General features: G+C 37.8%; 4 protein-coding genes and 4 non-coding genes across 16 annotated transcripts; 4 read left to right on the forward strand and 4 right to left on the reverse strand.

Annotated features, from left to right (window-relative positions):
- Window positions 1-762: 762 nt before the first annotated feature.
- W06A7.2 (uncharacterized protein) lies at window positions 763-3,434 on the forward strand. Of its 2 annotated transcripts, none has more exons than NM_001269695.4 (5): window positions 763-878; window positions 931-1,029; window positions 1,553-1,763; window positions 1,814-1,884; window positions 3,324-3,434. In NM_001269695.4, the coding sequence occupies exons 1-5, from the start codon at window positions 769-771 to the stop codon at window positions 3,361-3,363; spliced, it is 531 nt and encodes a 176-aa protein (NP_001256624.1). In that variant the 5' UTR covers window positions 763-768; the 3' UTR covers window positions 3,364-3,434. The 2 variants fall into 2 exon arrangements, with proteins under 2 accessions (NP_001256624.1, NP_001256625.1); NM_001269696.5 differs by lacking the exon at window positions 3,324-3,434 and adding an exon at window positions 2,226-2,397 and having other exon boundaries at window positions 765-878.
- On the reverse strand, window positions 3,311-3,366 carry W06A7.7. Its single transcript, NR_070001.1, has one exon. It is a non-coding gene; the product is annotated as an Unclassified non-coding RNA W06A7.7 (non-coding RNA).
- Window positions 3,334-8,141, forward strand: W06A7.4 (Transmembrane protein 144; the record flags this gene model as incomplete). Of its 2 annotated transcripts, NM_001269697.3 has the most annotated exons (7): window positions 3,334-3,715; window positions 6,214-6,394; window positions 6,655-6,724; window positions 6,768-6,905; window positions 7,549-7,670; window positions 7,773-7,965; window positions 8,013-8,141. In NM_001269697.3, 7 exons carry the CDS (start codon window positions 3,574-3,576, stop codon window positions 8,103-8,105), a joined length of 939 nt encoding a protein of 312 aa, NP_001256626.1. The 2 variants fall into 2 exon arrangements, with proteins under 2 accessions (NP_001256626.1, NP_001256627.1); NM_001269698.3 differs by lacking the exons at window positions 3,334-3,715; window positions 6,214-6,394; window positions 6,655-6,724; window positions 6,768-6,905 and having other exon boundaries at window positions 7,627-7,670; window positions 8,013-8,105.
- Window positions 5,858-5,962, reverse strand: nspa-8 (Nematode Specific Peptide family, group A; the record flags this gene model as incomplete). The annotated part of the gene is made up of 1 exon (NM_001380818.1): window positions 5,858-5,962. One exon carries the CDS (start codon window positions 5,960-5,962, stop codon window positions 5,858-5,860), a length of 105 nt encoding a protein of 34 aa, NP_001366846.1.
- ret-1 (Reticulon-like protein) lies at window positions 8,087-26,323 on the reverse strand (the record flags this gene model as incomplete). 7 transcript variants are annotated; one of them, NM_001129554.5, is made up of 10 exons in its annotated part: window positions 8,087-8,572; window positions 8,649-9,032; window positions 9,077-9,227; window positions 12,545-12,625; window positions 12,669-13,482; window positions 15,247-15,327; window positions 16,992-17,282; window positions 17,341-17,459; window positions 17,680-25,506; window positions 26,126-26,222. In NM_001129554.5, 10 exons carry the CDS (start codon window positions 26,220-26,222, stop codon window positions 8,506-8,508), a joined length of 9,912 nt encoding a protein of 3,303 aa, NP_001123026.1. The 7 variants fall into 7 exon arrangements, with proteins under 7 accessions (NP_001123026.1, NP_001379411.1, NP_506656.2 ...); NM_074255.8 differs by having other exon boundaries at window positions 8,100-8,572; window positions 8,649-9,020; window positions 26,126-26,323; NM_001392661.2 differs by lacking the exons at window positions 15,247-15,327; window positions 17,341-17,459; window positions 17,680-25,506; window positions 26,126-26,222 and having other exon boundaries at window positions 8,098-8,572; window positions 8,649-9,020.
- On the forward strand, window positions 9,800-10,021 carry W06A7.6. The gene has a single exon (NR_070002.1). It is a non-coding gene; the product is annotated as an Unclassified non-coding RNA W06A7.6 (non-coding RNA).
- On the reverse strand, window positions 11,504-11,621 carry W06A7.12. Its single transcript, NR_102095.1, has one exon. It is a non-coding gene; the product is annotated as a small nucleolar RNA W06A7.12 (small nucleolar RNA).
- Window positions 12,241-12,365, forward strand: W06A7.8. The gene has a single exon (NR_070003.1). It is a non-coding gene; the product is annotated as an Unclassified non-coding RNA W06A7.8 (non-coding RNA).
- Window positions 26,324-26,455: the final 132 nt, after the last annotated feature.

Raw genomic sequence — 26,455 nt, forward strand, 5'->3', positions numbered from 1 at the left:
TGTTCCAACTCGATCTGTGTCTTTCATCTTGTTTTTGATACAATAATAAATTGCTGGGCTGGATAATTTTTTGAAACTATTTATTTGATACATAACGAACGATTTGCACAGATTTTTTGAGCAAACTTTTTGAACAAAAAGCAGAACTAAAAATTCTTACCAAATTGTAATTATAATTTTTTCAGTAAACTGGTGAAAAGTTTGTTTTTCTAAATAGAACATTAAATATTTTGGAAAATGGCTATCGAAAAAATAATGTTTGATAAAACTATTTTGATAGTTATATTTGTCCATTTTGAAAACAATATAATTGACGAGGAATGATTGTAATGTTATTTTATTTGATTTGTCATGAACTCATAAAATACTATTTAGTTCGAAAACTGTTTTTTTTAATCCTTTTTGCTCTCAAATCCAAATAAATATTCAAATTTTTGGTAGTCAAACTCTACTTAATTACTTATTCTTGTTCCCATATTCCTTTCCTAAATACTTTTCCATTTATTTAGCATTATGTGAATTGTACAAAACACACAATCTTCAGTTTCTTCCTTCATTTCTAATGGCAAATTTTTCTTCGGCTCTTTTTGCCACAAAAAACATTTTTAAACTCTTTCCTTCTGTTCTTCCCGTCAAAAATTGCTTCTCGGATCTTCGAGTATCTCTCTTTTTTGAAAAGAAAAACATGTGCGAACTATAACGTTACTTTTCTTTTCAACACGATTTGTGGATTTTTGTTGAGAAAAACAAAAATAAATTTCCAGAATAATGGTAAAAATAGTAACGGATGGTGATTACGTTCCCTGGTACAGTCGGAGAGCTCCACCAGTTTTCTGTTTTCCATGCCTTCCAGCTTACATGGGTATTTGGCCAGCAAGGTGAGACTTTTTGAAAAAGTAAAATTTGCATTATAGTTATTGGATTTTACAGAAAATGTGTTCTGATAATCGGAGCACTTCTTTTCTTCTTCGGAGTCATTATTCTTCTGGCAATGCTTCTCACCTGTATTGCAATTGAATGTGCTGGAGTGTAAGTTTTTTTTTAAATAATAATCCTACAAAATTGACAATAGGTTAATTTAGAAAACCGTTTGATTTATTTAAGAATAATGCAATTTTTGTTGGAAAAATAATCTCAAACCCAAGATTTTTATGGTTACTTTAAGATTTGTTTACCGTTTTTTTTTAATTTTTTACCGAAAACAAACAATATATCCAAGTTAACTATAGATACTTAGAAGATATAAATTTAAAAAATTAAATTGACTAAAAAAGTTTGTCGTATCAAAATTGGCAGTTTTGTAGAGTTCCTGTAGATTCCCCGCTTATTTTTGATTCGATACTTGCACTTTTACACGGAATTCTAAAAAAAATTCCAAAAGTGTTTTATCATTTTCTTTTTTTTTAATGAAATCAAAATTGTCCAAATTGTGAAAGGAAATAAATTTTGAATGTCAGATGACTGAAAAAATTGTTTTTAGGTGAAACAAATCCTTTAAAAAACAAAAATAAATAAATAAATTATGCCAAGTTTGAAAAACAGTTTTTTACAGTGCCTCCGCTTTGATCCCACTGGCTCTGATCCTCATCATTGTCGGAATTCTTCTTTTCCATTGCGGATATGCAGCTCATCTCTTGGATAATCATGGTGAAATCCCAATCAAAAAGACAACTACAACTACAACCACAACAGTAATGGATCCAGAATCTCACGAAGACGAGATCAGACTATTTGAGACTGTGCATAGAGAGCAAGTTCCAAATGTGAGTCGAAGAATTTATTTGATGTTATTTCTTAAAAACAAGGTTTTCAGGTAAGACAAGGATTCTGGCAATTCGACGAGAATCTCTCATGGCAAGCAGCTTCAAATCCATATCCAATTCAGTAAGTTTTTGTTTCAAGTATCTGCATAGTGTTGTAAAAAAAGTTAAATAAATATAGAAGTATACACCAATTTCAAAAGAACCTTTTAAGAAAAGTGCCCTTCAAACTAGAAAAAACTTGATCTGAGTTTTTTAGGCAATTTTCCATCAAAATAAGTAGCTTTTAGTGGGACATTTGCAAATAATAAACTGAAAAATTTCTTCAATCTTTTATTTTTTAATGACCTTTCTTTAATTTGGCATTTCAGACTTTTGTCCAAGAAAGTACCGAAAATACGTAAATTAGTTTTAAAAAATGCTCTCCCAGCTAGTCAATTTTTTAATTATTTTTTCTTCTTTCAGACACACTCTCAAAAACTGCCTTGAACGTCAACCATACTGATCATCCTTCTTGCCATGCTTTTCATTTGATTGTTATCACTTTTATACAATTTTTTTCTTGAATATTTCTAACAAGCATTTTCTAGTCAACATTTTCCAAATTTTCCTTATCGATGAATTTTTGTACAGTTTGGAACAACATACATTTTATGGACAATGCTCATTGGAATATCTTATGTCAGTATCAAAATGTTGTATAGCATATTTTGATTCATGTCATTGTACAGATTTGAATCATTTCTAAACAACTTATGTTGATCTTATTTATCTCTGTCTAAAAAAGTTACATCCTAAATTAGGTATTGTATAATTGTGCAATTACAATTACAGCAACTTCGAAAAGAGGAACGAAGAGACCAATAGATTCTGGTACCTGTGGATCTGAAATACGCAATTCGTAGTTTTAAAGTAAATGCTGAATTTATCACTTCTTTTTGAGCAGCCAATTTCTTGAAAACAACAGCTTTGGCGCTAACTTGAAGAAGAGCACCAGACTGAAAATTTTAAAAATCGACTTTTTTCTATTCACAATACGATTGCTTAATAAACACTGAACAGAATCAGGTCAAACCCGGAATGCGATTTTTCAGTCTTTCATGATCTGTAGTTTTTATTTTGAAACAAAAGACTGAAAATGTGAACGGCGTTCCGAAATGGCGACAGTGTTCACGGAGCGATCATTCTGGCGCAACTGCACTCTGGCGAAATGTTTAACCTTTCTGTCATTTTACAGTCAGTTATTTAGGTACTTTTCGAACTTTCCAAAATTTAACACTGGTTTTAGATCAATCTAGCTTTTTATCATATTTCTACCTAAACTAAAATGTTTAAATTAAGATAATAACACAGAAAAGAGCAGTTTTCAAGCATGTAGTGTTCCACAATTAGTTTTCATAGGCAATTTTTTGGGGTATCATTTCGAACTCAATAGTTTCGATACACATACCTTTCCATCATTGAAAATGAATGAACAATGATCTTTTTTCATATCTTCTTTTCCCCGAACAACTGCAACCTAGACTACAACATACAGTTTTCCAATTATTCTTCTTCTTTCAGACACACTCTCAAAAACTGCCTTGAACGTCAACCATACTGATCATCCTTCTTGCCATGCTTTTCATTTAATTGTGATCACTTTCATAAAAAAACATGTCTTGAATATTTTATTGTTTGCTTCTGTCCCATACAACAAATATAACTGACAAATCACTGTTATTTTTTGGCCATAATTTTTTATTGTTTCCCAATAATACATTTGTTCAGTCTGAAACTACATTTTATGGGCAATGCTCATTGGATTATCAGCATGTCTCGGTGCATCACTTCTACTTGGAACTCTATTTGTTCCAATCAAAACGGATATTTGACAAGTTTCATGATTTACGCCTATATGGAATTTCCTGGAATATATGGTTTGGCAATGGTTGGTGGAGCTATTTGGTCGACAAGTTAGTTTTAAAAATACGGTAAAATTAAGAAAGATATATGTAAATTTGAAGTTCAAACGTATATGTATTGCATGAAAGTCTATTGTTCACTCGATCATTTTGGAGCAACTCAATAGGGATTGCAAGTCTGATTTTTGAACAATTATTTCAAGTTAAAAGGAAGAATCCAGCTCTGTTAAAGAAATTATGAGTTCTAAATTCTTATGAGCTATCAAGAACCAAACCATAGCGCTATTAAAAAGATCCCAAATTTTGAGGAAATTCTTTAGAAAAACGATTTTTCTTGTCCGGAGAACTAACTGGTGGAGCGCAATACTACCAAAGAATTTTAATTGGCAGTTTTCTGCTAACTTTCGTTCTCCAATTAAAAACTCTAACAACTTTTGATAAATGCGAAGTTAGACTGATAATATTTAATTTCATTGTCCTTATAGGAAGGGGTGATCATAGTTTGGCAAATATCAGTATATCGATGAGCTTGTTGCTCGAACAATGGTAACTATTCGAAACAGGGCTGTGCGGCATTTTTTAGGCAAACGCACAAACTGATACATGATATATCCAACTTTTTTCCATCCAAAATTAATTCAGAAAAAGGTTTTTTATAATATCTATTTTTGATGAAAAGCTTCATAAACGCCTAAAAAGCCTAAAAGCCAAATAGTACCTAAAATTTGTCGTTAGCCGAAAAACTTTTTACGGCACTTTTACGGCACGGCACTTTTTCGGCACGGCACTTTTTCGGCAAACGGCAACTTTCAGGCACTATTTGATGTGTTTTTGAAGCTTTTCAACAAAAGTAATTGTCATTTTAAGATGGACCGAATCTTTTTATAAAGTTCTATATCAATTTTGGATGAAAAAGTTATCATATTGAAAAAAACCGTTTTGTGCGTTTGCCGAAAAAATATCTATTGCATATTGAAGTTACAATGAGCAATTCAATGAAAAATCTCCATAAGTGACAGTGCACCTTTAAGGTTTCTTGCCTTTCCGGCTTTGAATATTAAAGCTTGGCAGTCGGACTACTCGGCGTTTGCCGCCAGCTTCCTACCCAAGGCTTCGCAACTTCTTACCCAAGCCTTGCCCAAAAAATAAAAACATTTATAAGGAGTTGCCAAGACTTGGGTAAACCTTGGGCAAGAGTTGGGCGCCGCCTCAAAAATGAAAAAAGTCGGGGACTACCTCGTCGTCTCGAGGCGTCGCCCAAGTCTTACCGAAGTCTTACCCAAGTTTTGCCAATTTCTTACCCAATTTATACCTGTGTGTTGAACTTTCATCGCATTTCCCGTTGTCCCGAAGTCTTACCTGCTGAGCCACGATGGTCGCGCAAAGAGATGCACACTAGTAATAATATATCGTACTCATATTCTGATAGATATTTTTGAGGAAGTATCAGACATATCGGATTGATACGGTAGTCTCACATACCTTATTTCATTTGTTTTCAAGTGTGCTCCCTGATGATTCTAAGTTCAGAATTTACAGAATTACTGTAATTCATGTTTGTTTCATGTCTTTCAATAACGGTCAATTTTATACAAGTTTACATTTCAAAGGAACAGTTCAGTCTTTGAAAAATTCAAAATGACTGACTAGGAGAAGAATCATCCTGAAGATAACTTTTCTTTTTATTTTTAGATGAGAGAAAAAGCAAACCTTGTTCGTACATTTTTTTTAAACAATGTTAGCCATTTGAAGGGACAAGTTTTCCTATGAATTCTTTCAATTACATCGAAATTCTTCTATTTTAAATACAAATTACTCAAAAGACAAAATGTCGATTTACGCTAAACATTGCGCAGGCGGGATTTCGGAATCTTGTTCGTTCTTTACATCTGCAAACTTGGGTAAGAAGTTGGCAAGACTTGGCTAAGACTTGGGCAAGACTCGGGCGAGGGAGTTTACACTAGAATTGTTGAAGTTTGGTAAGACTTGGGCATACTCTGGGCTAGAAGTTGGCAAGAGTTGGGTAAGAAGCTGGAAAGCCCCAAACTTGGGGAAGAAGCTGCCGGGAATTGCCGAGTAAGAACTCATGACCCACCTAAAAGAGCCATACAATACAAAAACATTTTATTACAAATATGATATGATATGAATTGTGTTAACCAAAATTTCTTGTGGCGGTTTTCTCCGATCGATCTAGATGAGATCCTCGTTGGCAGCTTCAATGCTGAGTCCAATCCAAGCCATTGCAGTGTAGGCGAGAGTTGAAGCAACAAGGACGGCAGTGTAGATGGCATTCATCTTGAGGTGTTGTTGGGAGAGTTATTGGGATCGATTTGATCGTGATTTGAATGACAATTTCCTCCTTATTTATACCAACTATTTGTCATCATTTTGCTGATAACATCTATCAAAAAAAAAAACAAAGTTCAATTAAAAAAAAACATTGAAAAATAAGAAAAAAAATTAATTAAAAACGTTTTTAAAAATTGAAGTTAAAAATTATTGAATTGAAATTCAGATTCTAAACTACGATTACTTTAAAATTTCAGCCAACTGCTTTGCAGTCCAAATCATGTCTCATGTGGGAATGGCAATGTTCATGCTTTTTGCGTCTTCAATATCTTGTCTGACAGGCTGGGCAATATCTAGATTCGGTCTATTTGGTGTACCTTCCGCCGTTCCAATGAGCATTTTACTCAATTATAATGGGATTATTTTACTAATAGTTGGGTAAGTTGACGGTTAAAATACCAGAATTCTTCAATAACCTGATAAAAATTATTAAAAATGGAACAATTTATCTTATTATCTGGCCTAAAATTTACCTGAAGCAGGAGTATCATTACAACGGATTTTGTAAAACTGAAAAAAACTGAATTTTCACGACATTTAACTTTTCATCAAAAAACTGACATTCGGACATTTTAGCTTTATCATTTATCATTTAGCACATTAAAGTTTATGCTCTAAATTTAAAATGTACATTTCAGGTCTTCAATCTATCCATTTATCAAGGTCAATGTGGTTGGGTCGGTTGCTTCTGATACTGTACTACCTATGGTATAGGCGGGAATTGAATGCAAAAAGAAATATATTTTTTCAGGAAAAACTGCACCAGCATACTCAAAATACGGAAGACAACGTTACCATTAGTTACTGGAAAAAAGTGATTGCATGGATTGGAACAGTGATTGTTGGATTATCATTGGGAGTAATGACAACTCCAGTCACTTTACTCATGGTGAGTTTCAAAAGTTAAGTTAAACATTTTTCCAAAGTCACGACATGGGGTCTTGGAACGACCGAAACTTTTCAGCTACCGTACCCTTTTTATTTTCAATTCCCGCTTTTTGACTTTTCTTCAATAAAAATACTGTTACTATAGCTGGAACGTTTCGCTCGTGAGAGGATCCTTCCTGTGCAGGACTTGAGCAAGAGGTTTTGGAGTGAGAATTGGTGTTTCTTGGACATTTAAAACAATTTGACAGAAAAGTATTGAACATTTTAAATCTCCTGCCAAGGTCTCCCATCGTTGAGTCTCACACGATTCGTTAAGAAAACATTCAAAAATCAAGCCATGGGCGGAGCTTATTTGGAGATAACTTTCGGCAGAGATGCCAATATCACAAAGAGAGATTTGCGAAGAATGGGGATGCTTTCAAAGTTTTCCACCTCCTCCAAGATACTGGGTTTTCTTCTTTTTAAATTAAAACTGACAGTTTCCACGCGGTGCCAGAGTGTCTCATTTCGGCTTGATCTACGTAGATCTACAAAAAATGTGGGAGAAGAGACGCAGAGACGTCACATTTTTCTGGGCAAAACAATCCCGCATTTTTTGTAGATCAAACCGTAGTGGGACAGCCCGGCACCACGTGAGTTTTCAGACCCGTCACGACATCTACCCAAAATCATCTGAAATTACGTCACCCGTCTCGTTTCACTTTTCATTTTTCACAGGAGTAATGATTGTTTCAGTAATAATCTTCATTGCTTATTGTTTTGTGCGGTAAGTGGAAAACGTTTCCACTGGAAACTAATTGTTGATATTTAAAAAATTCCGAAAAACTAGAATTAAAATTTTCTAACTATCGTAATATTTTATTTTCAGCAAGGGAAAACCCTCAATTCCTCCAAAAATAGTGATTCCTTCAATGCTCAGTGGTGTATTCTTTTCTGGAGCAATGGCTTGTTTCTTCATTGCCAATGAACAGCTATCACCAACAATTTCTTATCCAATCTGTATGATGGCACCTGGATGGATAACTTCAGCATGGAGCGTTTTCTATTTCAGAGAAATTTCTGTAAGTTTTTAACAAACTGAAATAGATTCAATCAGTGTTGTTTCCAGGGTCGCCGCAATCTACTTCTCCTCGGTACTGCATACGGCTTCACACTTTTCGGAGTTCTTGTTATAACAGCGTCTCGAGTAGTCCAATTATGAGGACAAGCTTTTATATAATAAAGAGAAACTTATTTACGATAGACAAAAGACATTGTTTGGGGACTGAATTGGGAATTGAGAGAAAATAAATGTACCAAAATTGTGACAAGATATACAGTACAAATAATTATGAATCGGTTGGGGGTTGGATGCATTAGGTGGGTAGGTATTGGTGGGAAATAGTAAGCAATAGATGTTGCTTGAATCTACTTGATCGACTTACATTCTACAAGAAGACACGCATTATGGGAAAAGCCTGAAAATGTCAAAAAAAAAATTGAGGAAAATTTGATAGAAGCGATTTTGGGTTTGGGTGGGGATGATAAATATCAAAATGCGGAATTTTTTGGGATGAGGGAAAGGAAAAACAATGGCAAAGTGTGTTCGGATGGCAATCGATTTATTGATCCTTCTTCTCTTCAGCGGCGACTGGAGCACTGCGGAGGAATGGGAGTTTCTCATCGATACTGAAATTAATAAAAATTAAAAAATAATGTTTATAATTTAGTCTTCTCATTCGAAAATGATATTTTGAAAACTTACATGTTCTGGACGTTCTTGAGATGTCCGGAGATGGTAGCAAGATGGGGGTCGATGGCTTCTTGGTTAGATTCGTAAACCTTTGGCACAGAGAAAACTCCGAGAAGTCCAAGAATGGCAAGGGTGAATCCAGAGAACCACGAAGCGATGTATGTCAAAGACCAGAGAACAAGTCCGAATTTGATAGATTCCAGTGGGCTCTCAACGAAGACGAGCTTCTTCAGCTTATTGGCAATGCAGGTGGCGTGCTCAACGAACACATCAGCTTGAGCGTGAACCTTTTCTTGTGGAAGAGTCAAGTCTTGTGCGAGGATCTCTGAGAATGGATGCTCAGAATCGGTCTTCTTGATTTGAGCTTCAACCTTCTTGAAGACGCTGAAAATCGAACTCATTAATGGTTGTAGCCTAGAAGTGCTTTGAGATAAACTCACCGGAATCCAGCGGCAGCTCCGAGAGCAAGAAGAAGCGAATATGTGACGACTGTGAGAAGTGGGTACTTGGCAAGAACGAACAGGACGAGAAGAGCCAATGAGAGAACGATGGCTGACTTCTTGGCATCGCGCCAGTAGATCACATCCAAGACTGAAAAAATAAACAATTATTATCATTATTACCGATAATTTTTTTTTTTTAATCATGAACCCAATATTCAAACGTCTCTTCCGCACTTTGTACTCATCAATGATCTAAATGTGTTCTTCACCCTACTTGGAACATGATAGACACTATACCCGACACATAATGTTTTCGTAGCAGATGATAAGAAACTCGATTTTTTGATAAGAACTCGCCTTTCTGACACTGACAACTCAGCATTTTATTTTATTTTAGGGTTACAGAAATAATTATGAGAAATTGTACGTATCGATCTCACACGTGTTTCAAGGAGAAGAGTGCCGAAACGAACAAACAAAAAATTGGAGAGGGATTGCGAAAAAGAGATGAGTAAAAAGCTTCCCCTCCCTCCCACCGGGACGGACACCTGTTTTCTCAGCTCCACCCTCGCCCACTTTCTATCAACTCACTCTTGCCGGGAAAATCGGTTGCTGGGACCCAGGTCGGTTGCTTGGAGTATTTTTTGTTAACAAAACGAGTTTGAGCCATTTTTGGTAAAGAAAATGAAACAAGCTGACGATGACAACGACGATGCCCGAGTGACTGAAGAGGCAACAGCAAAAGCGGAATATATCGCGACGAGAAAAGTGACGGGGAGTCGAACGGCCGCGTATTTGTCTCCACCCTGTCTCTCTGCGGTCACCGTAATCGGCAACCGATCAACGTCCAACGCCCTCCGCGCAACAAAAACTATCTCCGCGGCCCAGTGTCTGCGTTGCTCAAATCTTCACACTCTCTAGTTGCATTTGCAGTTTTGAGACCTCCAACTGCCACAGAAGAGACGGTGACCGCGCGCGCTCACAATGATGCTCTCTGGGTCTCAAGCGATTCTTCGTGTACGTATTCGTATGTATTGTATTCCGATGTCTCTATCTTATACGACCTGGTCCCGTCAAGAAACACATTAACTGCTTCCGCAGCCGAGACGATCAAGTCGAGGCCGATTCTTTATTTTCATTGTAAAAACCAACTCCCATGAATTCACAGTGACCTACAATTCTGTTAAAAACTATATTTCTCGAGATAATTGATTTTTTTCACCGTTCTAAAGGTTCTCATTTTTCTTACCCTCTTTCTTTCGGAGAACTCCAGAGCTTTTCGTCAGCTTGTAAGCTTCGTGAGCGCTGACAGCGACTCCAACAACAAGTGCCACGTTGAGTCCAACTCGGAGCACAATATTAACAATGAACGCGATGAGCGCGTACAGTCCGCGTCCAACTGCTCCCAGTTTACTCATTGTTGTTGCTTGTTCTTCGTTCCAACGGAATTTTCTGTGATGTTTCACGTGAATGATGAGCGAGATTGATAGATAAACGACGAGAGATAAGAGATTATCCAAGAGTGGAAGAGATTTAGAGAAAAAAGACGCAAAACAAGAAAGATATACGAAAAAGGCGAGCAAGAACATTATTTCCCCCGGGGAAAATGCATTTTGTGCTAAAAAGATGTTGAATTTTGAAGAAAAAATGTTTCCTAAAGTGTATTATTACTCGTTTCGCAACAAAAATTAGAGGAAACACAAACATTGAAACTTTCATTTTCGGATGCGTGACCTTCTCCACCAGTACCGATATTATAATAACAATACTGGTAGCCGTGAAAAAGAGAGGAAAGTAGAAAGTATATTTCGGAAGGCACGTGCCTTTCAGTCAATTATTGCGTTTGGCTGCGGTCAAAGTCATGTGTATCGACTGCTGCAGAGACTTTGGGTCCATGAATAATTAGACGGAGAGGCCGAAAATTGAGCGATTCCGAGCGGAAGCGGTAAAGCAAGCTCACTGATTGTTTTGGTTTTTGTTAGAACTATACTGATATTGGAACGACAAAAAAGGCAGTTGATGAGCGGCGCAACTGATTGAAAAACAGGCACAAAATATTGAGAGAACACGAGACTAGTTGTTTGGTGTCTGACTGAACTAGGTAAGAAATATGTAAACAAGAATTATTGCGAAATTAAATGAATTCAAAATCTTATGCGTGAATTGAACATAATCATCAACGAGTGCTCTGTTCGATAGATGAGGTGAATTCTAATTAGCGAAACGGATATTATTCCTAGATGGAGCGCGTACGCGTAATTTTCGGATTAGTGCCGCACTGCGGCGAGCTTCAGAATAAAGCTCAAATAGCAGGAGAACTAGCAAATACAGGATCTTCCTCAACACAACGACGCATTTAGAAATGATGAAATAGCGTAGAAGGAGTGAGTGCGCGCCAAAATTCAAATTCAAATTGGCTGGTTAGTTTTGTGGTGGCGGCGCCTCCGCCAACTGCACACTATTTCATCATTGGTGCACAACGGGCGACGCTTTCTTTTGTTTCGAAGGAGACTAACGCAACACAATTCAATTCAAAAGTGGCAAAAAACGAGCGAAACGCTCTTGAAAGAGTAGAAAATTGAAAAAGTAGGCGATAAAATTATGGAGAGCTCGAACTACGATTTAAAGGCGCAACACCCATTGCACCGCGTGGGTCTCGCCACGACTTGAATCATTTTTTGGTGAAATATGAATTCTAAACTGCGGAAGAAAATAATCGAAAATCGGCAAACGAGAGAAGGATTATGCAGATTTTATATTTAAAAAACGCTGAAATCAGAAGAAAATCACATTGAAGATTTGCCATTAAAATTTTGGAGAGATCGAACTACGGTTTAAAGGCGCAACTCCCACTGCACCACATGGGTCTCGCCACGAATGAAAAGGTTTTTAAACAATATGAGAAAAAGAATTGGAAAAACGGCGAACGAGACAAGGATTATGCAGATTTTGCTGTAAAAACGCTAAAATTGGAAGAAAATTGAATTCGAGGAATAACGAACGGTGAATCCTAATTTGTGAAAACAAAGCACGTGTAGTTGCAGACACAAATACGGGAGGCCATCCAGTAGTACTGGTCGTTGTTGTTGTGTGTCTGTGGTGTGGTTGTGCTTCTCTTCTTTTCCTCTTATGGCTCGCCGGACCATGTGACCACCACGCCGGCCATCTGCACCCTCCAGCTCTCACCCGTCTATTTTCGCGCATCGTATCGACTTGGAGTCGTGCCAAATTGAGCGCTCCACCCAATGTCTCCCCTTCTAACCCTTCCCACCATAGATGGCCAGCCAGCTTCTCCACCCGCCCCTATTATTCTTGTTGTGTATGCTACTGCTTTTGAGCTAGTTCTGGAGCTGGCTGAGCCGACCGCAATTCCTCAATAGCGAGACAAAGACCAAGAGCAGAAGCACAATTGGGTTGTGCCTCATTTTGAATGCTATGCGAATTTCTTCTTTTTATTCAACTTACCACATGGTGGAACAGTCTTGAAATCGATCCATGCATCACCGTGATGCTTTAAAATCGAATGATGTGGCGATGATGGATGAGCTGAAATATTATTTTTTCAGAATATTACTTTTTTTAAACTAACAATGGTGATGAGATGGACCAAGATTAACAGTCGATGGCTTCACATCTTCATCACTAATATCCTTTGGTGGAGTTGGTGGACGTGGCACGGTTTCAAACTTCTGATGTCCAAACATTTCCTCTTCGGTGAGAGACTCAACAGCTGCGGCAGCTCCAACAGCGGCTCCAAATGCAGCTCCAGTGTTTGAAGTAACCAATGGATCGAAATCATCAAGATCATTATTTTGAGCAGCGGCAGCCTTCTCCACTTCCTCTGGAATCGTTAATGGTCCCTTGCGATCAAAAGTCGTCTCATCCTCTTCAGGTGTCTGATTTCCGAACTGTGGCTTATCGTCGGACAATGGAGCAACATCATCAGTCTCGAATGGTGGAGTTGGCTCACGTCTCAAGAAGTTGTCGACTTCATCATGAACTTTGTCTACAGTGTCGTGTATATCGACGAGTGGTTCTGGAGTCTCAATCTTTTCTGGAACTGGACTCTCTGGAAGTTGTTTCTCAGCTTCTCTGACAAAATCATCAACTGCATTTGGGACAGTTTCGTGCACAAAATCGCCGACTCCATCATAAGCTTTGTGCAAGCTATCGACAATTGGCTCTTTCACTTGCTCAATCTTTTGCTCAACATTATCGAGCAATTCACGTCCAATTTCATCACCACTGTCGACCGCTTGCTTCTTGTATTCCGAAGCCGATTCGACGGCATCTTGCACGAGTTTACGAGCTTCCTCAGCAATCGGAGATTCGAGAAGAGCAGCCGTCGGTGCGTTGTCGTTGAAATAATTCTTTTCGATGACGTCGTTGTGATGGGAAGACATCTGAAATTTTAAAATATTATGACAAATTTTGAGAAGAAAATGGAAGGGTTGTGTATGACACTGCTGGAGACAAAAAAAAATGTGTTGTCGCCGGTTGTACTAGAGACACATAAACACAAGGGCTGTGGGAAGAACATATAGACGAAGACATCCAACAAAATATTGATATTTTTAGTTTTTTGTATTGTTTCGAAAGTTATTTTTTTCGAAAAGCAATTGTAAATTCCTTATGAAATTTCGCGCGCTCTAAAAAACGATTTTTGTTTCGAATTTATAGCGTTGATCATGAAATTCGAGCAAAATTCATTTGGAATAAAGGCTAATTTCGAATTTTGAAAATCAATAAATAAACTGGAAAAATTTCTACGAATCTTGTTTTTTTCGATTCAAACTGAGAGCAACTGGCGTTGGCGTAAAGATGTTTGAGAGTTAGTTTTGAGAACAAGAGACAAAAAGTGTAATCTCCGGAAGCCACGACGGGATTTCACAGGTGTTCTTGAAAAGTGAAACTTTTCAAATTTGCAGGATGAAGCGGAACGAAAAGCGCAAACTTGCTCAAAATGGCATTGTTGAAACCAAACAAACAAAACGGCGGAATCTTTGTTTCTAAAAGTGAACAAAACATGGAAAACGAAGAGTATTTAGTGTTCATCCTATCCTCTCTTCTCTCCTTTTCCTTTTCCAAACGACAAAATAACACAAAAATGGGCGAAAAGGGAAAGAAAAGAAAAGTGAGAAGATATACAAGAGATTCAGAGAGAATGAGTCGAGGAGCGCTGAGGAGTACGCGCCGCGGCTATTTTTTTGCAGTAAAAAGCAACGAATTTCCGGAATATTCAAATCAAATTGAAAATTCGAATTATGCAGCCGTATAGAAAAGGTGATGTAAAACATTTTGAAGTCAACAAGTGTTGAAAAATCGACGAGTGACCGGAAAACAAGAGAACGGGCGGTCTTTGGGCAGTTCCAAAGCAATTTTCTCGTGGCGCGCGCGGAAAATTGACTCATTAATTGCTGACACTTTTGGAGAGTGTTTCGAAAGTTTGCAGGTTTGAACAGTTTTAACAAATATTGCTGAGAATTTGTGAGCAATACTTTTTTCTTTAAATTTTGAGTTGTGAAATATTAAAAATAAAATAGTGGCGCCGCAATGAGGATTCACTTGTAAAATTCAGAAAAAATTAAATTTGAAAATAAAATGTGTTTTCTTGAGAAATGCTACGGTATTCAAGGGAGGTGGTTAAATTCTGCGGATGGGTCTCGCCGCGCGCTTTAATATTTTTTGCAAAACATCGAAGTTCATTTCTTTTTCGTACGTTTTGTTGGTTTTTCTGAATTCAATTATCGAAAAATCAACAAAAATAGAAAAAATAAAATAAAATTTTTTTGGATTAAAAGAAAATAATTCAAATTCTTGTTAAAAAATCTAGCAAACGCCTCCCAATGAGTCATCATAAAGTATTGCAAAGTAAAAAAGTGTTCGATAGCAATGAGTAATCAACCGATTTTCTTCGGTCACACTCGCTTTGATTACCGCACTATCAAACCAAAATAAAATGAGAAAATATTTTTTTGCGATCACCTTTCCGGTTTTTCTCAAAATATATTTTTCGTTTGTTGGTTGTTCCATTGGGGTCATGTGATATAGCAAAAAGGAGCGGTTGGGTGTACTTGACAAACACTGACAGTTCTACAACAAATTAAGGAGCTGACAGACATAGAACAAAACTAAAAAAAAAACAGAAAAAGTAACTCATTCACAACCTTCTGATTCTTCTTTAAAGTTGCTTCGTTTGCCTCGTTTCGTTCGATGAATACGAATCCGTCGTCCTGAGATCCTGGCTTCTGAATTAGACACATCACCTCACAAATTCATGCATTTTTACAATATCCAAGTTTTTTGAAAATATAGTCACTTGCAACACCAATATATATCAGTTTCCCATTTTGTCCTGCTAGAGCTCCTTGAATTTTGCAAGCCACACGGTTTATCATGCCAATTTACGATGTATTTTACTAGGAAAAGTTTTAATGTATTAAAATAATTTTCAGTTTTTCGCCAAACTCTTCTGAACTCAACATTCAAAATGATCAATCCATTATTCATTGTTTTTAAATACAAAAAAAACATTTAAAATTATAAATGAACACTTCTCCTCCTGGACTACACAAGTCCTAATAGAATCGACACGATTAACTTTATGGCAGGCTTGCAAAATTATTGGGGCGACATTATTTTCAACACAATATATTTTTTGACAAACTGATAATAAACCAAGACCTGTCTCTCTGATTCGTCATCCAAATTTTCAGAAATAATTACAGAAGAAGCACCGAAAATCATTGTCATGATTTGACAATCATAGCAGCTCGTGGCTCACTTATATCTTAGTAGTAAAATATGGAAAAAGACGAAGAAATTTGAGAATCTTCCACTATCCAGTTACCACCAAAAAGCCTTAGAGAGAAGAAGGGGCAAAAGTATGCGAGTGTATGCGGCGCAGCGCAATTTTATAATTTTACATGGACGACTAGTCCCAAAAGGAACAGAAAAGGAACGAAAATGGGCAGGTTCACGGAATCTCCAATCTTCCTTTTATAAAATTGTGGTGGAGCGTCACCCTTTTTTCCACCTCGGAAAAGGATAGAAAAGTAACGATTTGTTTGGCTTTTAGTTTCTTTTTTCCGCGAGTTTGTATGTGCATTTGGTGATGGAAAAGAGGAAGAATCGAACGAGAATGAAGCCAATAAAAATTGATGGTTCCACGAGAAATGGTTTTGATGAGAGTGTGAAAAGTTGGGAGAAAAAAAGTATTTGATCTCCAGACAGTTATATGGACTTTTTTTGGAAGGGTTTATTTAGTGTAAGAGTCATTGATAGACTTTTACTAATTGTAAATATAAAATTTCAGATTTTCAGTTTCACCAAACTTCTATAAAAACTGTAGAAAATATCTTTGAACTAAAAGAAACCGACTCGAAATTGTTCAAATTTTTTAGAATCAATCAAAGTTGTCCCTTTCCTAATTAAAATTTTAGACTTTTGATCGAGTTTGATGAAAAAAGTTTCAAAATTGAAAAACAAACCTAACAAGCATCCTAAATCTTTTCCTACTTCTCTATTTCTCTAAAATCATAAAAAATAAATGAAAATTTGAACTTGGAGCAATTGCACGGGGACTCGAAAGTGATAAATTTAAAATATTTTGAAAACAGTTTCCCAGTTCAAACTCAGTCAGGAGCACAATTTTTGGCAGCCTAAGCCTATCTAATAAGACCTATCTGATTTCAGATTGAATTTAAAAGTAGGATAGAAATATACTGAACAAGCATTCAACGCATTCACAAACGTTTTGAACCTTAAATTTGACTTTAACAATTATTAATTTCAGAAAATTTAAAGCTCAAACCTAGAGAGACAGGCCATAAAGATTCCTCAATTCATTCACCACATTCCTCGTTTAAATTATAAAATGTAACCAAAATTTTGCAAATAAAAATAAACTAACCATGTCGTCAGATCCAAGGCTTCCAAATACTGACTTTTGCATTGGATCATGAACTGGCGGAGCTGCGAACTCGTCTAAACCTTCATGATCAACCTTCTCAAATCCACTGGAATCTATGGATCCTTCAGCGGATGGTCGATCCTCTTGTTGCAACTTTTCAAGGAATTGGGCAGTGTTTTCAAACCCGACTGGCGGCGCGTTTGGCGACAAATCAGATGGAGAATCCATTGATAAATTGGTGACTAGAAGTTGTTGAGATGGGTTTGGAGATGAACGAAGGTACTGGGAAACCTGAAAAAGATAAATTGAAATTCTATAAAACAATTATTGGGAGAAAATGAAAACGAACAGAAGATTGAAATGGGAGCAAATCTTGTCGAATGTTCTCAATAGCGGTACGGAACTTTTGACGATCTCCAAAGGAAGAAATCGAGGAGAAAGAGTCACGACGGATAGATGGATCGTCAACTGGAAATATTTGAGAGTATGAAAAGAGAATTCAAAATGTGAGTTCACACGAAGAAAAACATTGTAAGATAATTGGAAGTAGATGCCAAAGATTATGAATTGTGAAAAAAGTTTGAAAATCCTGTTAAAAAAATCCAAACTCGTTAGCAAAATCATCAGAATAAAGAACTAAAAGTTAAGCAAATCATAACTATTACTAAAAGAGCACACATTTGCTCACTGGAGGTATTGAATCTTTGAATAGTTCGTTCACTAAGATCCCCAATTGAATCCAAACATTCACTTCCATCATCATCATCATCATTATCTTCATTCAGTGATTTTCCAGGTCCCATAATTTTAGTTTCAACTAAAACTCGTCTGATCGGTTCATTGATAATTTCTGGAGCTTCCAATGACTCATTATCCTTCTCAGGAGCTGACTCTACAGGCTTCTCAACTTCTTTCATAGCCTGTGGCTCTTCAATAATTTCCGACAGCGCCTCAATCTCTTCCTGCTTCTCCTGGGGAGAATGTGGAACAGATTGCATATCCATCATTGGAACCTCTTCATACTCAGCAAGTGTATTTGGTGAGAGAGGAGAAAGGGCTCCAATGTCTTCAGTTGGCTTCTCAGGTGGTTTTTGTTGAGTTATGATTGTCAGAGGTCTTTCCAAAGATTCTACAAGTTCTTTTTGTTGTTCTTCAGAGTATGTTCTTCCCAGTTTGATATTCAATGGAGCGAATCTCACACGTGATTTCGAATCGTCTAGAGGCTTTGCAACTTTCGGAAGCTCAGATTTTGGAGCACGAGGTGGTCGTTGTGGAATCGTTGGAGCTTGTTCAACTTCAATTGGGATGATTCTCTCTTGAACCTGCCCAGGAACTACCGGCTCAGGTTCTGGAGTCTTCTCATCATCTTCAACTGGAAGTTTCAAATCAGCTAGTGGCTCAGGAATCGGACACGTGGATTCAGAGACTTGCGGTGCCATCTCACTTATTTCGGATTCTGTCACCACCTCCATTTCACTAACTTCTTTCACAGCATCTGCAATAATCCACTCTACCATTTCTTCCAAATACATTGTCGCTGGTTCCATCAACGGAATCGGAACATGAATAACTTTTGGATCATTGGTAAAATCAAGTTCCAGCAAAGAAGGCTCAGATGGTACAACCTTAAGAATTTTCAATGTTGACTCCTCGTCTTGCTCATTAACATCAGAAGCATCAACATCTGTAATGCAGCCAACTTCTGCAACTAAAGATTTAAGAGATTGAAGGGAAATCACATCTTCGTCTCTCCATTGACGAATTGGATGGAAGTTCAGCTCAGCGACAACGTCTTCTTCTTCCTGGTTCTCTTGATTACCATCTGCTTTCTGCGATTCTTCAGAACTTTCAGTTCCAAATGGAACATAGTCATTGCCATAGTCCTCGTGATCCTTTGGAATATTAAAATGTAAGTCTATGATCTTATGTGGAGCTGGGGAATTTTGAGATAAATCTGGTTGAACTTCAACTTTTTCGAGTGGTTCTTGAACCTCCGGAATGGCTGCAGATTCCTCTTCTGGGGCACTCTCAAGCTCAAATTCCACAGTTGCCACTTGTAACTGCTCCGAGGACACTTCAGTTTTTGGAACCGCGTTTGCGGTTGTGGAATCATCGATGTTTTCACTAGCGGAAACCGAGATATTAGCTGTAACTTCGGGAACTTTCTTTTCATCGTCTTCATGCACAAGTTCATCGATTACATTGGCAATGCTCTGCTCATCATCTTCAGTACTCTGTCCAACTATGAAAATGGGAGCATGTGGTTCAGTTTTTTGAGTTTTAGGTTCCGTAGAAGAAGCTCGCTTAACTCTTTGGAATATTTCAGGATCAGAAACGAATGCCTCTGAAGTTTCAGGTACATATTCCGGTTGTCCAGATGTTTTGATTTCTTTGCTGGAAAGCTCTTGGGTTTCAAGTTCTTTCTTGTCTTCTGAATTTTTGGTAACAGTGCTGTCAGACGGTAGAACAGCTTCTACAGGAAGAATATTTTCAACCAGGGAAACTAATTTTTCCATAACTGTCTCTTTCTTTGCATCTTCCGAGTTTTCAATTGTTTCCTTATCTTGATCTTTTTTGGCTTCCAATTGAAATTCTGCGCTTTCTTGATCCGGCTCTGCAGAAACTTCAAACTTGCCTTGATGTTCCGCGCTGAATTCCTCAGGTTGATTCTGGTCGTCTTTTATTTCTGACGCTCCTCCAGTTTCCTGATCAATATGGCTTTCCGCATTTTCAGGCTGAGTTGGAGCTTGAACAGGAAGAATGCTTTCAATCATCGAGGTGAACTTTTCAATAACTGTCCCGCCAGCTGATTTTTCAGGAGCATCTTCGACTTCAGACGTATCATTCTGACCAGCATGATCTACAACAGTTTCATCAAGTTCTTGAGCATCAGGAGCAGAAACTTCAGTGAAAGAACCCGTTACTCCAGTTGGGAGAGCGTTTTCCACCAACTTATTCAGTATTGTTTCTTCCTCAGGGTCCCGTTCTCTGGTATCAGTTGTTTTGTCGTTTCTCAGATTTTTCTCGCCACTGTGAGCTTCTGCAGTTGGAGCATCTGGATTATCTTCCTTCGATTCATCCAGACCCTCTGTATTCACTGGAAGAACATTTTCGACCATGGAAACAGCTTCTGGATTCTCATCATTTGTTGAAGGAAGAATATTTTCAACCATTGAAGTCAATTTGCTTACGAATGTCTCTTCCTCAGGCCTATCACGGGTAGAGTCACCAGTTTCTTCAACTTCCCTATCGGCATGAGCATCTTCATTCTCGTTACTGGCAAGTACTCCATATGGAATCACGGCTCCACCAAGAAGAACACTTCCCACAACAGCTACTATCTTATTTCCAATTGAGCTTTCACCCTCTTGGGATGTAAGAGGTTCCTCGCTTTGAATTGGATCCTGATCGACATCTTCCTCATTTTTTGTGATGGCTTCTTCTGATTCTTTATCACTTTCAATAAGTTCGTTATGTTCAGAAGTTCTTTCTTGATCAGCATTCGCATCGGGATTTTCATCTCCATCCCCAACAAATATAACCTGAATCGGAGCATTTTGGTCGCCAGTTCCTGTAAGAGATACCGTTCTTCTATCTCTCCTGAAAATATCCTCGTCTTCTCCAGTCGATTCCGCTGGAGCTACCTCTTCAGGTCGTTCCTCAATGCTTACGAGTTCATCAACTGGAAGCGGTTCATCTGCCATTGCAACCAATTTCTCGATATTGGCATCCAGATAGCTCACATGCTCAGCATCACCAAAAGCTTCGGTAGTTTCAAGTCCAGCCTCGATAAATTCAGTTGCATTGTCATCTTCAGTATCAGGTGCTTTTGGCATATTTTCACTGATCTTTGAAGTTGTCTCATCAACGGTTTCTGGATCAGTAGGATCTTCTTGCGCAGCCTCATCAACCTGAACATTGTTGTCTGGTCCTGAAGCACCATTCTCCAAATTTTCCAAGTCTTGTTTGATTTCTGATGTCTCGTCATTAGGAGATACTGCTTCATTTCTCTTCTCAGCGTTATCCTCTGGTCCTTCTTCTCCACCAGGAAGGTAATTAATCTCGGTGTCATTTTCGGCTTTAGGAGTGTTTTCTTTTGATTTCTTGACGTTATCATCAGTAAAAATCTCTTCGGTTTGTGAATCATCAACAGTAGTCTCTTCAGAATCTGGAATTGCATTCTGTGCAGGTTGATCTGAAGTTCCTCCATCTTCAGTAGAAATAACGGCTTCAATTGGGAGAGAGCTTTCAGCCATTGATACAATTTTTTCAACTATGGTTTCATCGTCTGGATCGTTAGCGTTTTCAAGGTCGTCTTCCTCCTTGCCAGGCTGAGAAATTGTTTCATTTTCTCTAATTTCTTGAATACGCTCTTCTGATAATTTATCTCCAGCTGGAAGAAGATTTTCAGTCACTGTTACCAACTTCTCCATAAATGTTTCTGTGGCCCTAGAATCAGGTGAATCAGAAAAGTCTCCTTCAGTTTTAGAAGCATCGACTGCTGTTACTTCCGATTCAGGATTTTTATTCTGCACTCTGTCATCCAATTCTAAGACTTCTGGCGAGACTACATCTTCCTCTAAAGATGATGCTTTAACCAGTTTCTCTGAAGTTTCTTCAACTTCAGTAACTGGAACTGGAATACTGTCTTGATCCTCTGAAATAACCGGAAGATAATCAGAAAGTGTTTGGGAACTTGTGATGCCCAACACTTCTGGCGACATGATGTCTTCTTCTAATGAAGAAGCTCTTTCAAGTGTCTTTTGGGAGTCAACAACGTGATCACACGATTCTGTAGCTTTGACAGCGACGGTTTCTTGCTCCGAATTCTCAATTGGAAGCTCGGGGACATTGTCTGCCTGTTCTAAAGCAAGTTGACTTTCATCCGGATTCCCCATCACATTGGAAACATTGTTCGAAACAATTTTGTCACCTGCCTCTTCAAGACCAATAACATCCGAAACGGTTTTACGACTTTCGGGTACATCTGTAGAGTAAGCGTCTTTACTTTCTGTTATAATTTCTCGAGCTTCAACAAGCTTTGAAAGCTCATCGCCAGAAGCTTCGAGACTAATGATATCTGGGGATTCTGTATTCTCTTTGACATTGTTGGCAACTGAGTCTGAAACAGCTCCAGTCAAACCAACTCCAGAAGATTCAAGTCCAATGAAACTATGTACGGTTTCAACTCTCGAGCTCTGTTCGTTGACATTCTGTTCATTTTCAACAGGAAATGGGTGATCTTTGATGAACTCATCACCAGAAGCTTCTATTTCAATATGCTCCGCTTTTTCGTTTAAGATTTTCTGTTGAGGTTCAAGTTCATCAAGTGGCGTAAACATATTATTTTCTAACAAGACCTGCTCGGCTCCACTCTCCTCAAGATTTATGTTATCTGATGGTTCCGAGAAGTTTTCTACAGGTCTCTGAAATTCGTACTCGTCACCTATCGGTTCAAGTTCCACAACAACAGGAATAGAAGCTTCTTCTGCTGTAACACTAAAAGTTTCCACTGTTTCATCATTGGCTACCTCCGGAGTAAAAACGTTGGGAATATCATCATTAACAACTGGAGCGTTTGGGATGTTTCCAATGATGTATTCTTCAAGACCAACAACATCAGGAGCAGATGCTACTTCCTTGATCTCGTTCTCAGAAGGAATATCTCCCGCAGATTCCAGTGGAACAAAATCTGTAGTTATGGTCGCTTCAGCTTCATTGTCTTCAGCAGGAGCAAGGCCACTCGTATCCCGGAAAGTATCTCCGGAATCCTCAAGTCCAATCACATTTTTTTCTGATTTAATTGAGCTTTCTACTTCGTTTTGCTTCTCTTCAGTTTCAGAAAGATGATCTTCTAGCTGAGTGACTGTAGTTTCAGACGGCAAAATTATTGTGGGAATTTCTTGTTCTGTATGTGCTGGTTTGTCAGCCCCATCAGGTTCCACGCTATTTTCATTAGCAGATATTTTGATATTTCCTTCTTCACAATCACCAGATGATTCCAGCGCAATTACCTTTGCAGATGAAACTGGCTCAGTTTCTTCAACATTTTCAGATGCATCAGGTTCTTTATTTTCAGAACTTTCCTGATCTGATGCAGTTTCCAATGCAGGCCTATTCAAATTATCTCCAGAATCTTCCAAACCGATAACTGCTGGAGCTTCCATTTCAGAATTCTCATTTGCTTCAATGGAAGCTGCTTGCTGTCCTTGTTCCAGACCGATGAAGTGTTCTCCTGAAGATTCAAGTCCGATTGCAGTTGTATTTTCAACATCCCCAGTAACTTCAGATTCTTTATTTTCAGAGAATTCTTTCTCCGGTGGATCTTCCTGTACAGAATCTTTCAAGTTCTCTCCAGAATCCTCCAAACCGATGACAGCTGCTGTTTCCAATACATAACTCTCACAATTGTCAATCTGACCTTCTTCATGTTCTAGATCCGTACCGATAAAGTTGTCTCCAGAAGATTCAAGGCCAATCGCCTCTGGAGATGCATTTTCCGCATCTTCCGGAATCACAGAACTGTCAATATCAGAAGATGTCAAATTTTTCTCATGAGCAGCGACAATCTCTGCAAGACCAGAATCCTCAAGCCCAATCGTTTCTCTTTGAACAATTTCCGTTACATCATCCTGTTTGATATCTGCGCTCTCACCAGTTTCATCAACATTTCCAGATGCATCGTGTTCTTTAAGTTCAGAAAATTCTTGATCTTCTGAAGATTTCAACTGTGATTGTTTCACTTCATCTCCAGAATCCTCCAACCCAATGACATCCAATTCTGAACTTTCAATCCCTTTGATGGGCTCTGGCTGCTGTTCTGGATCCGTACCAATAAAATTGTCTCCCGAACATTCAAGTCCGATTGGGGTTATATTTTCAGCAATTTCGGTCACTTCAGAAACTTTATTTTCAGAAAGTTCTTGGTTTGTTACAGTTTCCAATGCTGGTTCTTTCAAAATATCTCCAGATTCTTCCAACCCAATGACTTCTTGGGTTACTAATTCGGAGCTCTCAGAACCTTTAATTTGTTCTGTGCCCTTTTCTGGATCGGTACCAATGAAGTTGTCTCCAGACGATTCAAGTCTAATTGGGGTTGTAATTTCAGCAATTTCAGTCATTTCAGATTCTTTATTATTGAAGTTTTCTTGATCTGGTGCAGTTTCAAGTAAAGGATCTTTCAAAATATCTCGAGATTCTTCCAACCCAATGACTGCTGGGGCTTTAAAACTTGAAGTTTCCTCAACCGCTTCTTTTTGAGATTGTTCAGCTCCTGCATTTTGCTCGATGCCTGCGTTCTCTCCAGATTCTACAAGATCGATTGCTTCCGGATTCTTAGATTCTCCAACTTCTTCGTTCAAATTTTCTGCGGTATTTTCAGAAACTTCAGTCACTTCAGGCTCTTTAATTTTCGAGAATTCTTGATTTGATGCTGTTTCCAGTGCATGCTTATTTATAATATCTTCAGAATCTTCCAATCCGAAGACTGCTGGGGCTTCGAAAGTCGAAGTTTCCACAACCCCATCAGCAGAGCTTTGAGGTTCCAAATCACTTTTAGAAGTAGAATCATACTCTTGATTATCTTGAGTAGGTCCAATTTCTGCAACATATTCTTGTGTTTCTTGGATTATTGGTATAACACCACCTTCATCCTCAAGACCAATGAAGACATGCTGAACATCCGTATTAATTGTATCTTTTTCGGATTCCAAGTCCGCAGAATAATTTCGAATTATTTGCAATTTTTCGGCTGCATCTTTGAGAACATCAGATACAGAGGAATCCTCAATTTCATAATTGTCTCCTGTTGGAGTTGGCGTCTTAGAGTCCACAGATTTTACAAACGAATTTTGGAAAGTTTCTTCCTCAGGATCATCATCCAAATCATCCAAAGTGTCATTGGAAGTCAACTTAACTCTTTCGATAAAGTCTCTTGCACCTTCTCCAGCATTCGCTTCTAGGACTGTAGTGAATGACTCAGTTTCAGTCTGTTCATCTTTTTCAACTGGTTTAAATGTAAATTCAGTAAGTTCAGCAACATCTGTAACTTCTTCCACAACGTTATCTAGTTCTTCAGATGGTGGAATGTCCTCAAAAGTAATGGTTTCCTGAGAATCAATACTCACATCTTCCATCATTGGAATTGTATAAACCAATTCAAATCGACGATCAGTTGGCTCACGGAACAAAAGATCCACTTCGACTTCCTCATCCTCAAATTCCAATTCATCCAGGTTGATTTCGGCACTTTTTGAAATGGTGTAAGCTAATTCCATTTCTGAATTCTTTGGCTGACGGAACAGTAAATCAGTTTGCACATTTTCTTCTTCTTCTTCAAAAACTTCATCATCAAGAGGTTCATTGAGAATATCGTCAGGAAGTTGTTCAACTTCCGAATGAGAACAAGAGGACCCACCGGACTCTGACTCAGGAGTTTGAAGGGGTTGAAGAGCAAGTGGCTGGAGGGATTTTGGCTCATGCTCAGATGTTGGCTCGTTTGTGGAATTTGTCTCCTCTGAAATGACAAAAAGATTTTCCAAGGAAATTTAAGAATATTATTTTTTCTAAGTGAAAGACCTTGACAAAGCATTAATCTCGACCTTTTAAATTTTGATTTTTAATTATTTCAGTGTTTTTTTGCTTTATTTTTGAGACCTATAAATGCTCCAAAAGCTCTTTTCCGATATTTTAATATGGGTTTTCGAATTTGATTTTCAGATTTTTTTCCGAAATATATCGGAATCCAAACAATTTCCACATAATTTTGTCGACTTTTTTACCTTTTTATCTTTTTAAATTTTTTTTTATCTTTTTTAATGCCTAAAAACTATTTTTTGAATCATTTTTGCGGGATGTCTAGAAATAAACTGAAAAAATCAAAAACAAAAATTTCAGAGGTAGATATCGGATATGTGCCTACTTGGATACGTGGAACATTTATTAAAGTTTTTTTTCAGAAATTTTAAGTTAAAAAAGTTATATAATGCTTTTTCTTATGAACTTCAAAATTTTCAAAATTCACAAAAAAAACTAGCAAGAGATACAATCTATTAGAAATCAAGCTTTTTCAATTTTTTTTTTTCAAACTGCATTTTTACAAACTAAATTTAAAAAAAATATGAAAAAACACTCACCTTTCGGGTCAATCCAAATTGTCTTAACCAACTCAAAATTTGTGATCTCCGGTGGTTTTCGAAAGAAAAGTTCCACATCGACATTTTCAGCGTTCATTTCGTTTTCAGCATCCATGAAGTGGTGTTTTTCGTGACAAAATTTTTTGGAGCTCACAAAAATGTGCTGACACGAGATGAAGGGACCCCGAGGAGTTCACCATGTGATTGTATACCCTGCGTCTCCGCACAGGTACATGATATTTCTGCGGGGACAGCTGCCGTCTCACCGCAGGTGATGAGCATTTTTGCTTTCTCTCGGGGTTTTCGATCATCTCGCTCTTTTGTGCTATT

Source organism: Caenorhabditis elegans, chromosome V (genome assembly GCF_000002985.6).
Source record: "Caenorhabditis elegans chromosome V".
Lineage (NCBI taxonomy): Eukaryota > Metazoa > Nematoda > Chromadorea > Rhabditida > Rhabditidae > Caenorhabditis > Caenorhabditis elegans.

What these genes read in the sequence shown, in the direction of transcription:
- W06A7.2 (NM_001269695.4), top strand. Translation starts at nt 769, where the DNA reads ATGGTAAAAATAGTAACGGATGGTGATTACGTTCCCTGGTACAGTCGG. An exon ending in ATAGAGAGCAAGTTCCAAAT is followed by an intron (nt 1,764 to 1,813) that starts GTGAGTCGAAGA and finishes CAAGGTTTTCAG; the next exon opens with GTAAGACAAGGATTCTGGCA. An exon ending in TCAAATCCATATCCAATTCA is followed by an intron (nt 1,885 to 3,323) that starts GTAAGTTTTTGT and finishes TTCTTCTTTCAG; the next exon opens with ACACACTCTCAAAAACTGCC.